The 12,304-nt window shown below is 41.1% G+C and overlaps 1 protein-coding gene across 1 annotated transcript; it reads right to left on the reverse strand.

Annotated features, from left to right (window-relative positions):
* Window positions 1–8,892: 8,892 nt before the first annotated feature.
* LOC136220445 (protein indeterminate-domain 12) lies at window positions 8,893–12,083 on the reverse strand. Its single transcript, XM_066008264.1, has 3 exons — window positions 11,546–12,083; window positions 11,064–11,460; window positions 8,893–9,816 (listed from the first exon to the last, which is right to left on the reverse strand). The coding sequence occupies exons 1-3, from the start codon at window positions 11,703–11,705 to the stop codon at window positions 9,147–9,149; spliced, it is 1,227 nt and encodes a 408-aa protein (XP_065864336.1). The 5' UTR covers window positions 11,706–12,083; the 3' UTR covers window positions 8,893–9,146.
* Window positions 12,084–12,304: the final 221 nt, after the last annotated feature.

Raw genomic sequence — 12,304 nt, forward strand, 5'->3', positions numbered from 1 at the left:
GGAGCGAATGGGGTACACTCCTAGGGCGAGAGCAGTGGTGCAGAGTGATTCGCCTTTTGCCCCATCGTTGTGGGAATTTATTCCAGATCACAGAATAAAAGCACCGGCGATACCTAAATACTATGGGGATCCAAATTCTGACCCTGAGACGCATGTCAGGAACTATAGAGAGTTAATGGATGTTGCAGGAGCAAGCGAGAGCATAATTTGTCGATTGTTCTCGACCACTTTGGGTGGAGCAGCATCCGACTGGTTCCGATCTCTACCCACCGAATCCATTCACAACTGGACTCAGTACAGTCGTGATTTCTGTGCAAAGTTTGTAGGTTGTAAAGCAGCGGACGTGACGGACAGACAGCTAAAAGAGATCAAACAGAGAAATTACACGTCGCTGAGGGAATTTGTCATGGCATTTAATGATATCCTGGTGCGGTTGCAGAATCCAGATATCATGAGCATTCGCAACATAATGGCAGATGGAACCACAGACTGGAGCATGCGGGAGGAAATCATTCGCAATAAGCCACGTACGGTGGCCGAACTAATGAAAATAGCAAAGGAATTCATGGAGGTGGATGATGTTAACAGGGAGCATAGAGCTCAAACCAGGCGAGAGAGAGATGTGGCTAGATCCACTTCAGACAATCGGCGCCATCAAAATCAAACCCAATCCAAGGGTAATTTTGTCCGAAAAAGTGATCGCTCCTTTCAATGAGGGGGATATCAAACACCATTGAACACGACTCGCCATGAGGTGTTACTTTGGATTGAAAAGAACCCCTTAAAGAAAGATGTGCAGTTTCCCGAGGCGAAAGGTCGAACCAGTTTGGGGCGGTATCCTAATAAATACTGCAGGTTCCACAGATTGAATGGTCATGATACGAATGATTGCTACGAATTAAAAAGGGAGATCGAAAAGCTGATCGAGAGAGGCAAGCTAAGTCAATTTGTTAGAAAAGAAGCGACTGATGATAAAACAATAGTCCCACATGAAACAGAAGGAAGACCAGAAAAGAAGCAGAAAAAGGGAGTGATTAACGTAATAGCTGGCAGAATCTATGAGCCCCCAACAAAAAGATCTCGCCGTGAACAGCGAAAAAGCAACACAAGTAGGGGGGATGCCCTCAATTATCCATTTGCGCGAATCACGGAGCCGCATGCGGATGCGTTGGTGATCACGGTGGCCATTGAAGGATGGGACATCAAGCGGGTCCTTGTAGATACAGGCAGTTCTTGCAACGTTGTTACTCGAACTGCATTCAACCAGTTGGGGATTCATGATGAGCGAGTAGAACATACTTTCATAGATGTAATTGGTTTTGGAGGTCAATCATCTCAAACCAGTGGACAGGTTGTGCTGGAGACAGAAATAGGCGATAAGAACCTAAAGTGGAGAGGGGATCTGGAATTTGCAATTGTGGATCTTCCGTTGGCCTATAATATAATTCTGGGGCGTCCGTTTCTATCAGAAACGGAGTCGCTCATTTCGATGAAGCATTTGACATTGCACCTGCCAACGCATCAAGGGCGAGTGGTTGTTGAGGGTGATCAGCTTACATCTTAACAAGCTTATACAATATCGCTTGAAAAAAAGCCCGATGAAGAAGATAAAGTTGACGAGAAGTTGCCAGCCGAAGCGTTGGGAGAAACAGAGTTATTCGCCATTTTAGATGACAAGAAAGTAAGGATAGCAGCAGAACTATCAGAAGAAATGAAGAAGGCCATTACCGACATGTTGATCCAATGCGAGTCGGCATTCGTCACACCAGATGAAGTGCTGAAGGGGATAAGCCCAGAAATAGCAACACATCGACTGAATGTGGATAAAAGTGCAACCCCGGTGCGGCAGAAAAATAGGGGGCATGCGCCAGAACGACAGAAGGCGATTGAAAAAGCAGTAGCAGATTTGCTAAAATCAGATGCAATCCGAGAGGTCACCTATCCAGAATGGCTAGCCAATGTAGTATTGGTTAAAAAGCCAAATGGAACATACAGAATGTGTGTAGACTTCAAAGATTTGAATAAAGCCTGTCCGAAGGATATGTACCCGCTACCTAACATTGATATATTGGTAGATGGGACTGCGGGATTTGAAGCTTTGTCATTCACTGATGTGAAATCCAGTTACCACCAGATACCAATGGAGAAAGAGGATGAGATCAAGACGTCATTCATAACTCATCAGGCGACTTATTGCTTCAAGGTGATGCCCTTTGGACTGAAAAATACGGGAGCAACATATCAGCGGATGATGAACAAGATATTTTCAGACAAATCAGGTGAGAACTTCTCGATTTATGTAGATGACATGATCATTAAAAGCAAAAAAATGCAAGATCATCCGCAGGATATTAAAGAAATTCTAGAAGTACTGATCAAATATGGCCTCAAATTAAACCCGGAGAAATGCACGTTTGGAGCGAGAGCAGGAAAATTCCTGGGTTTTATTGTTAGTGGCAAGGGAGTTGAGGCGAATCCTGAGAAGGTTAAAGCGGTGATGGAGATGAAGACTCCAAGGAGCATAAGAGAAGTACAACGACTCAATGGGCGGTTGGTGGCATTAGGGCGATTCATATCATGCTCTGCTAGAAGATGTCTACCTTTCTACAATGCCATCAAAAAATCTAAGTCCTTCGAGTGGACTCCGGATTGTCAAGAAGCATTCGAGGGGATAAAGCGATTACTATGTTATCCGCCCTTGATGAGCAGGCCAGTGGATGGAGAAGATTTATTTCTTTATGTATCCGTCACCAGCACGGCGATATGCACCGTAATGGTGCGAGAAGAAGAAGGGCAATAATATCCGGTCTACTATGTGAGTAAAGTCTTAAAGGATGCAGAACTTCGATATTCGAGGTTAGATAAAATGGCTCTCGCGGTGATAACCACAGCGGCTAGGTTAAAGCCATACTTCCAGGCGCATACTATGCTTGTGAGAACTGGCATTCCAATGCGAAAGGTATTGCAGAAACCTGACGCATCCGGAAGATTAATGGAATGGTCAATTCGCTTGGGAGAATTCGACATTCGTTATGAAGGAAGACCAGCTTTAAAAAGTCAAGTACTTGCCGATTTCATGAATGAGTTCACGTGGGATGAAAACGAATGTCCAAAAGTACAAAAAGAAGAGTGGAGTATGTTCACAGATGGAGCATTATCCGCAAATGGGGCTGGACTGGGAGTCGTTATCAAAGGTCCGGACGTTATTCGCCTGTACTATGCAGCAAAGTTAACATTCAAAACTACTAACAATGCTGCAGAATATGAGGCAATGATATGCGGATTGAAATTGATTAACGAGCTTATGCCAGAAAGAGTGGTAATCTACAGCGACTCTAAGCTTATGATAAATCAGATCACAAAGAATTATCTGGTGAAACAAGAAGATTTGGTCAAATATCATCAGGTTGTTAGTAGATTGACACAGGAGTTAACACATAAAGGAATCGTCTGGGAGATGGTGCATGTTCCAAGGGGCCAGAATAAGAAGGTTGACGAGTTGGCAAAAGCGGCAGCAAGTAGGGACCCATGGAGCTAAAAAGCATGTAATTTGGAAATAAGGTCGTCACCAGCATTCGAAGCCGACCAGATTATGGTTATCGAAGAGCTAGAAGATGATGAAGATTGGCGGATGCCCATTCGCCAATATCTGGAAAATGGAGATTTGCCGGTTGATAAAAGTTTGGCCAGAAAGCTAATTGGGCAATCAGCGAGATACTCAATTCGAGATGGGACTTTGTACCGGAAATCGTATATATATCCATGGCTGAAATGTATTAGCCGCAACGAAGGAGATTACGTGCTGAGAGAACTCCACGTAGGAATTTGTGGTGCACATGAGGCATCCGCAGCATTGGCAAGAAAAGTCAAGTTGATGGGATATTATTGGCCAAAGGTGGTGGAGGATTCCCAGAAAATGGTAGCGGAATGTCACAACTGTCAAATCCATGCGAATGAAAAGCATGTCCCTGGAGCCGAACAAGTCACTATAATGACGGCGTGGCCATTCGCGACGTGGGGGATCGATATAGTGGGCCCATTCCCAGAAGCAACAAGGAAAAGGAAGTACTTGGTAGTCGCGGTGGACCACTTCAGCAAATGGGTAGAAGCAGAGGCAGTAACCGCTCAAACGCCTGAGCGAATGATCGAGTTCTTACGAGAGAACATTATCATGCGGTTTGGAATCCCGCAAATGCTCATAACCGATAATGGTACCCAGTTCAACTGTGTCAAATTCAAAGCATATTGCGAAAGCATGGGGATCAAGAATCATTTTTCCTCCATCAATCATCCCCAATCGAATGGTATGACAGAGGTTACCAACAGAGCCATGATTCAGGGCATAAAGAAGCGACTCGGTGATAAGAAAACGGGTTGGGTGGATGAGATACCGCATATGGTATGGGCATATAGAACTTCGGTGAAAGCAGCGACATGCGAAACACCCTTCTCGCTGGTCTATGGGGCCGAAGAAGTTCTTCCTGTTGAAGTCAAGTCACCTACAGACAGGGTGATTTATTACTGCGCCACCCAAAATCCTATCAATGTTAAGGATGCATTGGATTCTGTTGAGGAGCGAAGAGAAAAAGCTTACATGCGAATGGCAGTATACCGCAATAGAATCAAAAAGTATCATGACAGAAGGGTGCGAAAGGTGATAATCAACGAGAAAGACTTGGTCTTGAAAAAGGCGGACAAAATACAATCCAGAGAAGGCAAAGGAAAATTGGGTGTCAATTGGGTTGGGCCTTACAGGGTATCCAAGAAATTGGGACCGGCAACCTTTGAAATAGAAGAAATGAGCGGGAAAAAGCTCCCACGCACCTGGAATCTAGAGAACTTGCACCAATACAAACAGGCTGAGTAGTTAAGGGAAATGACGAGTACTCTTTTTCCTTTTATGAGTTTTTTCCCACTGGGTTTTCTGATAAAAGGTTTTAATGAGGCTTTGATCCCACACAGTTTATGTATCCATGTAACGTGAAGTTTTTTATTTTTAGCAAAATAAAGATATTCAACGGTTACAATTATTTAATATGCAACAGCTGAATGCATGTCCTTCTCAACTGATAATAGAAACACATAAATGTGTTGCCTACAAAAAGAAAGGCGGATGCATGATTACGCATCATTCGCAAAACCTTATGATCAAACCTTATGATTGTTTAAGAATTACAAGGCAGACATAAAATTAAGCGAATAAACGAGTACTCTAAAATTGCGAAAAGGGTCTGGCCACCCTAACGAAAACAAAACTAACTACGAAAAATTACAAGTATGAAGTCGGCAAAAGGCAAGGGTCGCATACGAAAGTAACCGACATTAAGGCAACAAAGGATAGAAACCCCATAGAAATTGCACATGTAAATAAAACGGCAAGCGAAGAAAGTAAAGTCACTCGGTTAATATATGCTTAAAGTTTGTTACATACAAAAGTTCATATATGAATAAAACTATACTACAGTTTCTTCCTCTTCGCCCCTGTTGCCCCCTTCGCCTCCAGTGGCTTCCCCATCTTCTTTAGGGTGATCTGCTTCAAGCGAATCCCCAACAATAAGATCAGTAATCGCATCAGAGCGAGGTACCTCTGGCTCGATGTGAGAAACATTCTGCGGTGCACCTTCTTCTACATCCTGGTTTGGGATCTCGCGGCTGATTGGAAAGACATTGGAACTCTGCCAGTCAAGGAGAAGTACCTCATCCATGTCAGCATCTTCCGCCTCCAACTTGTCCCATTTTTCAGCTAAATCCTTTTCAGGAATGGAAACTTTGGGGCGATTGAGTACGTGCTCTGGATGCTCATGTTCATAGGCCGCATGGATCCGCTCTCCATACCAGTAGATGCGGGAGATATCTTCAGCTACGATCTCCTTCACCTTCCTCTTTTGCATCTCCAAAGCTTTGGTGGCCGAATTCAGATTATCAACGGCCTTCTGAAGCTCATTGGACTTAGCCTGGAGTAATTTAAGAGCTTCCTCCCTCTCGCTGACAGCTTTCTGACAGGCATCCTCGAGAAACTTTACCTTGCCTTGGACATCATCAAGGAGCGACTTCTGAGTCGCCAATTCAGTACCAAGGTTTTCCAGCTCTCTCGCCCTTTCAGCATCCCTACAGAGGGCACCCTCCACAAAATTGATAATCTGCACATTGGGCGACACATGAATGGAAGAGCAAAAGGAGGCGTATAGTTGAAAGATAGAACGTGAGTCAAAAGCAGTATACCTCTATAGCACGCTTCTCAATTCCCTCCATAGCAGTTGGAAGCGGCACCTTTTCGCGGATGCGAGAGGCAGATGGGAGTCGTCCAAGGACATTGCCTATAGAAGAAACAATGTCCTTACAGGAAAAGCTCACAGCCTTACCGAAGGTTCTAGTCCACCATCCGCTCATATCAGGGATCGGCTGCGAATGCGTAAGGAAAAGAGTCAGGAGAATACGATGTGGCGGAAAATAAAGAAACCGAGAAACGTGAAAATAAAGAAAATGAGAAAAAAAGGCAAATTATAATACCTCGTGGAAGGAAGCGTGGTACTTTTCCTTTGATGGGGAGGATACGGGCGTACCACCAACAGGCAAGACCGCAGAAGTGATTTTCTTCTTAGGGCGGGAAGACTCTACATCCGCATTGTTCTTCCGTTTCCGATTTAATTTAAGGTCCTCAGAAACAGGGTCCGGCGACACGGAAACAAGGGCAGTACAAGTCGCCTCGACAGAAGGAGACGCCCCCACAGATGGATTCGCCCTTGCGGAAGAGGTTGCTTCCGCCAGCCGTTTCTTCCTCCTCGCCAAAGCTTTCGCCTCTCGATCTGCAGCGAGTTGGGATAAAGGGTCACCCCTGCAAAGGGTTAAAAGAATTCATCAGAAGGGAAATAAACTAACAATACCTTGTACGAAAACGCGATAAGGGATATAGACAACATGATCTCCCTCGCGATAGGCAATCGCCACTCGGCTCCTTAACATATGGAATTCCTGATCATACGTCCATATGAAAGGGGGAGTGTTCTTCAAGAATTTTATAATGGCGGATTCTTCCTTGCTCGGATAACCAAAGTTCAAACTCTTTACATTAGGTCGACCCCAGTGGCGAAGAAAATTTGGATTCTCTTCATTAAACTTGATGAAGAAATAAGACTTATCCCACTCGCGGATTTTGTTCGACTTCTCATCAAAGCCGTAGTAACCGCTCTGTCGGATGAAGGTAAAATACTCCCCCGAACTTTTGAAGTGGTGAAGCTTGGAGAAGATCTTGAGCGAGAAGGAGACCTCCAGACAATCCGCCAAAAATTTATCCAGGGTCAAGTCGGCCCATCCATTGGGATGCAGTTGTCCATGTGCGATTCCATAACCATCAAGGATGGAAGCAATCTCATCTGCCAGCGGATACGTGAAACCGCAGATAATTTGGGCGACAAAATTGGTAAAATACCCCTTTGGGAAGTCGCCGGGACCTCTATTTTCCCCGGGAATGCTTGTTTCCAGGCCTTGAAGCCAGGGGTACTGCTCCCGCAAGTCGTCAATCGTCTCGCGGCAAACTAAGCTTCCCGACCTATCCTTCTTCGGTAATAAGCGGGGAGTTGGGATAGGTGGTGGAATCAACTTCCTAGGGTCGAAACCTAGGCCCTCATCAGTCGTATTCGCCAGATGGAGAAACTCGACGGGATGAGAATCAGACCTAGGAGAGCTAGTTGAAACTTCATCCATCATCTCATCAACCTCATGGGGCACCTCGCGATTGTAATTTTCGTCGAAGGGTGTGAAATCAAGTTCAGGGTTCGACATATCGATAAGGGAAACGAACAGAAATAAAATGGTTGAAGGAGTTGCAGGAAGAGAAACTTACATGTGAGAAAAAGCGCAAAGACAAGAGGGTTGATGCTGGAGAAGAAATGACAGAAAACAAAAGAGCTACTGGTTAAAACCCCCAAATTTCAAATACCCAGACGAATGTGAAGAGTTGCCTGGACATATGAAAAGACCCTAAAAGGGCTCTTACCAAACCAGGGGGGAGGCATGTGATGATTTGCGAAGCCAAGTGGGCCGAATCCAAAACACGGGCCCAACCCACGATAACTTAAGCCCATGGTTCAAGTTGAATGAGCTCCTAATAAAGGAAAGCCCGGAATCCTAATAAATACACTAAAACCACCCATTCAGAGAAACGGTTATAAGGGACCACGTACATGACTACGTAGGGGACGTGGTCACAGGAGGAGTAACCGCCGAAGGCGGTTACCTAAAGGTGCTTATAAAAGAAATAAGGAAGCTAGGAGAGAGGTAGTTTTTTTTACATCTCTTCCTATATGCACGACTATCGATTTACTAAATTCCATATAAAACTGACTTGATCGTCGGAGAGTTTTCCCGGAGATCCTGTCTCCGGTTTTGTTTTGCAGGTTATTACTACGAGAATCATCCAATCAAATTCGGCAAGTTATCAATTATTTATTTAAAAATCTAATAAATTATAATATAATTTAAATTAAATTATAAAATATATATTCTATTATTTTATTATATTTATATGTTAATAATATTAATAAAAATAAGGGTAATAATGGAAAATGAAATTTGTAACCCTCCTAAACCCTCCAAATTAGTGGTTTTGAAAATTGAAACAAATATACACAAATCAAACCCTTCAAAACCCTTACCCTTCTAAATTTATATCCTCCAAACAAGGATTTCCACAAACCCTCCCAAACCCTTCCCTTACTAGCCCTCCCAAACCCCCATCCAATCAAACCCATAGTGTCCATGATACTAGTAAGTATAAAGTATAAGTTGAGTGATATGTGTAAATTACCCAATTAAAAATACTAGAGATTGAGTATGTAAAAAATTGAAAAGATTTTTGAGTCCCAATTAATATGTCTTAAACTTAATTTTATGTAAGATGGAATGTAACAAAATAAAGCAAAGATAAGGAACTACAAAACTCTCTCCTTTAACTTACAAATATCTAAGAAATTAAAAGGCAACAAACCCTTTATGATTAGGACCATACCAGCATTTTGAAATTTAATTAACTGAAAAAAAAACATTAAGGTTTTGATGAAGTAAAAAGATAAGAGGTGCTTCTTTTACCCCTCCCTAGAGAGGGTGTTTTTGTCTTTTTCTTCTACTTATTTGCTGAATAATTCAGTTCAGCAGTCGCCCCACGTTTCTGAGGCATGAGGCTGAGCGAATCCAAAACCAAGAAGGGGTGGTCTCTCGCTGAATTGCTGCAACCCAACTCCACCTGTGTACGTTAGCATTTCCCTCAGGTTCATGCTAACATTAACACCACCATTCGCAATGCCCACATTTGCATTACCATGATGATGATGATGAGCGGTCAGACCCAGAAAGTCTCTGGTCAAACGGTCATTCTTCTGCCACGTAGCAAGGTTGGCCAGGTGATGATGATGAGTCTGAGTCACCGTGTCCAGCTGGCTCATTTGACTCTGACTAGCTACAGCCTGAGTAGCACCAACGCTTGCAGCCTTTTGAAGCAGTGCAGTAGCTGACAGGTGGTGGGAGGAGGGCGATGCTGACGTGGCTGCATTTGATAGAGTTTGGAAGGTTGAAGATGTTGGGTTCAATAGAGAATTAGGAAGGTGGTGGAAATGGTGGGATTCTGGGCTAGGGTTTTGCTGTGCTGTGTCCCATGGGTTAATGTTAATCTGATGATGATGATACTGATTTTGTTGGTTTTGAAGATTAACATTAACAACCGTTGGATTTGATGAAACAAGTTCTTGATGAGCTGAAAGTCTTGCACTTTCTTCTGCCAGTGCATCACAAAATGCTCTGTGTGTTATGAAGCTATCCTTCCTGCAATTAATATATCCAAAATTATTATAATTGTCTTATGTAATAAAATACATAACAAAATTTTAGTCTCACAATTTATCAAAATATTACAATTAGACAAAAATAACACATTACATTATATAAAGTTAACCGTGTATTTTAGTTGTAATATTACTTTCATCTTTCAACATTATAAACTGATAAACGTTTATGTCATTTCTACTAATCAAGGACAAATATTAGGATTGAAATTATATTATTTTGGTATGATGAAGAGTAAATTAACTATTTTGATACCTTTTATCCTAATTATTAGTTAAATTAGTTTATGTTGCTTATAATATGAAGTTAATGCAGGTAAAATGAAAAGGGAAAGACAGTAGTAGTAGATAGGTGGTCATGCATGCGGGCGGGGGTTTGGATTGAATCATAATTGTCATAAAGCTACAAAAAAGAAAAGCAGAATTATCTTTTTATGGTCAAAATTAAAGTAGAGTAGAGAGAGAACAAATATATATATATATATATGCATGGAGAAATTAATAAGTATGAACTTTAAAATTGAATTTAAAACCAAATAAGATATAAAGTCTGAGAATCAGATATTTGAGCAGATATCATCATGATGATGAAAGGTCAGACCAGACCTCTCTGCAAACTAAATAATAGCATGCCTCATGGGGTAAAAATTAGATAAATAAATCACGGGTTTTCTCACCCAACAAATACCAAAAAAGCAATTAACGCCTTCTACTTTTTTTTCTTCCATTTTCATCATTCGAAAAAGATCCCAACAAAATCATATATATTAAATACACCATACAATTCCCAAACCATAAATATTTAGCATTTAATGCAAAGGACAATACAAGTATGAAGGACATATTTGTTCTTGCATTAAAGACAAGCTATCAAATAAAGATCATATATATACATGTTGTTTGTTATTTTCAAATCTGATAATTTTGGCAGCTTCAGATTTTCAGGGATATTGCTTTCAGTTTCTCTTATTATAATGTCATAAGTAATAATGCTTTCAGTTTCTCTTATTATAATGTCATAAGTAATAATCTGTAACATAACATACACTTGTATTAATGCTGTCCTTCTCTCAATAAACGTTATTTCATCTTCAACTATATGTATATGTAGTGTAGCAGATTCTTTGTTCAACTAAAATTCCCATTTCAAACAAAAGACCAATATTTCCTGTAATTTCCAAATTCATGAAAAACAAGTAACATAATATATAAAGATTGAAAGAATACCTGGAGAAAAGGGTTCCACAGTCACATCTATACTCTCTAGTTCCACAAGTTTTAGAGTGAGCTTTCCAATCGGATTGAACAGCATAGATTTTAGAGCATTTTTCACACTTCCATTTCTTCTCTCCATGCTTTCTGGAGTAATGTTTTTTGATACCTGTAAGATCTCCTAAAGCTCTTGAAGGATGATGATGAACACATGTTGGCTCTGGACAAACATATGCTCTTTTCTTTATCTCTTTGCTGTTTCTTTGCTTGAGTTTCCATGGAAGATTATGACCTCTTCTGTGAAGTTGCAGATTCTGATCTCTTTGAAAGCCTTTGTTACAGATCTCACACACAAATCTATTTGTAGCCAGTAAGGTTTTTGGAGACAAAGCTATCACTTCAGCATCTGGGTCTGCAAACGCAAATGCAAATTATTTACAACATTTTATGCATATATATACACACACACACTAGTAGATGTATTTAATATTAATTACCTGGGTTTCCTGGTAGGCTTCTCTTCTTCTTGATCTTGTGTTGGTGAGGAGAAAGTTGAGTTGGAGCAATTGGATTTAATTGAATTCTATGTCCTGAAGAAACAGTAGCTTCTTCAGACAAGGAAGTGGAATTGGAGATGGAGATGGGTGTAGGGAACATGACTAGGATAGGATTGTCTTAGTTTGATTTGAAACAAGGAGGGTATAGCTAAAAAACACAGGGTTTGTGGTTGTGGATGGCAGTGAATTAGAGAGAGAGAAAGGTATGATTCATTGGGTAGCAAAATCAAAATCTCGTGAACAGAAAAATGGTGTGATGATGATTGATGATGCCTTATTCTCTTTCTCTTTCTCTAAGTCGCTATCTATCTACCCAGACTGCCTCAGATTGCTTTCTCTGAATTATATCTGCAACCCAATTCAGATATCTCTCTCTCTCTCTACAACCTCACCATGAAATTGCAATCCAACATAGAAAAGCCACACAATCAGCAGATATAAACCTCTTCACTTCCCAATAACCCTTTTTTTTCTTTCTTTCTTTGTAACCCTAATTATAGATATAGGAAGAAAAAAGGGAAATTATTTATCTGAAAATGGCTCTTGTACATATATAATAGTATTCAGGTGTGATCATTACAGTGGCAGACCAAAGAGGGGTGGCAAATTACTTTTATATATATATATATATATATATATATATATATATATATATATATATAAAAGGAAGTTCAATACATGAGTCTTCTAAACTTAGTG

The sequence above is a fragment of the Euphorbia lathyris genome, chromosome 2 (assembly GCF_963576675.1).
Source record: "Euphorbia lathyris chromosome 2, ddEupLath1.1, whole genome shotgun sequence".
NCBI classification, from domain to species: Eukaryota; Viridiplantae; Streptophyta; class Magnoliopsida; order Malpighiales; family Euphorbiaceae; genus Euphorbia; species Euphorbia lathyris.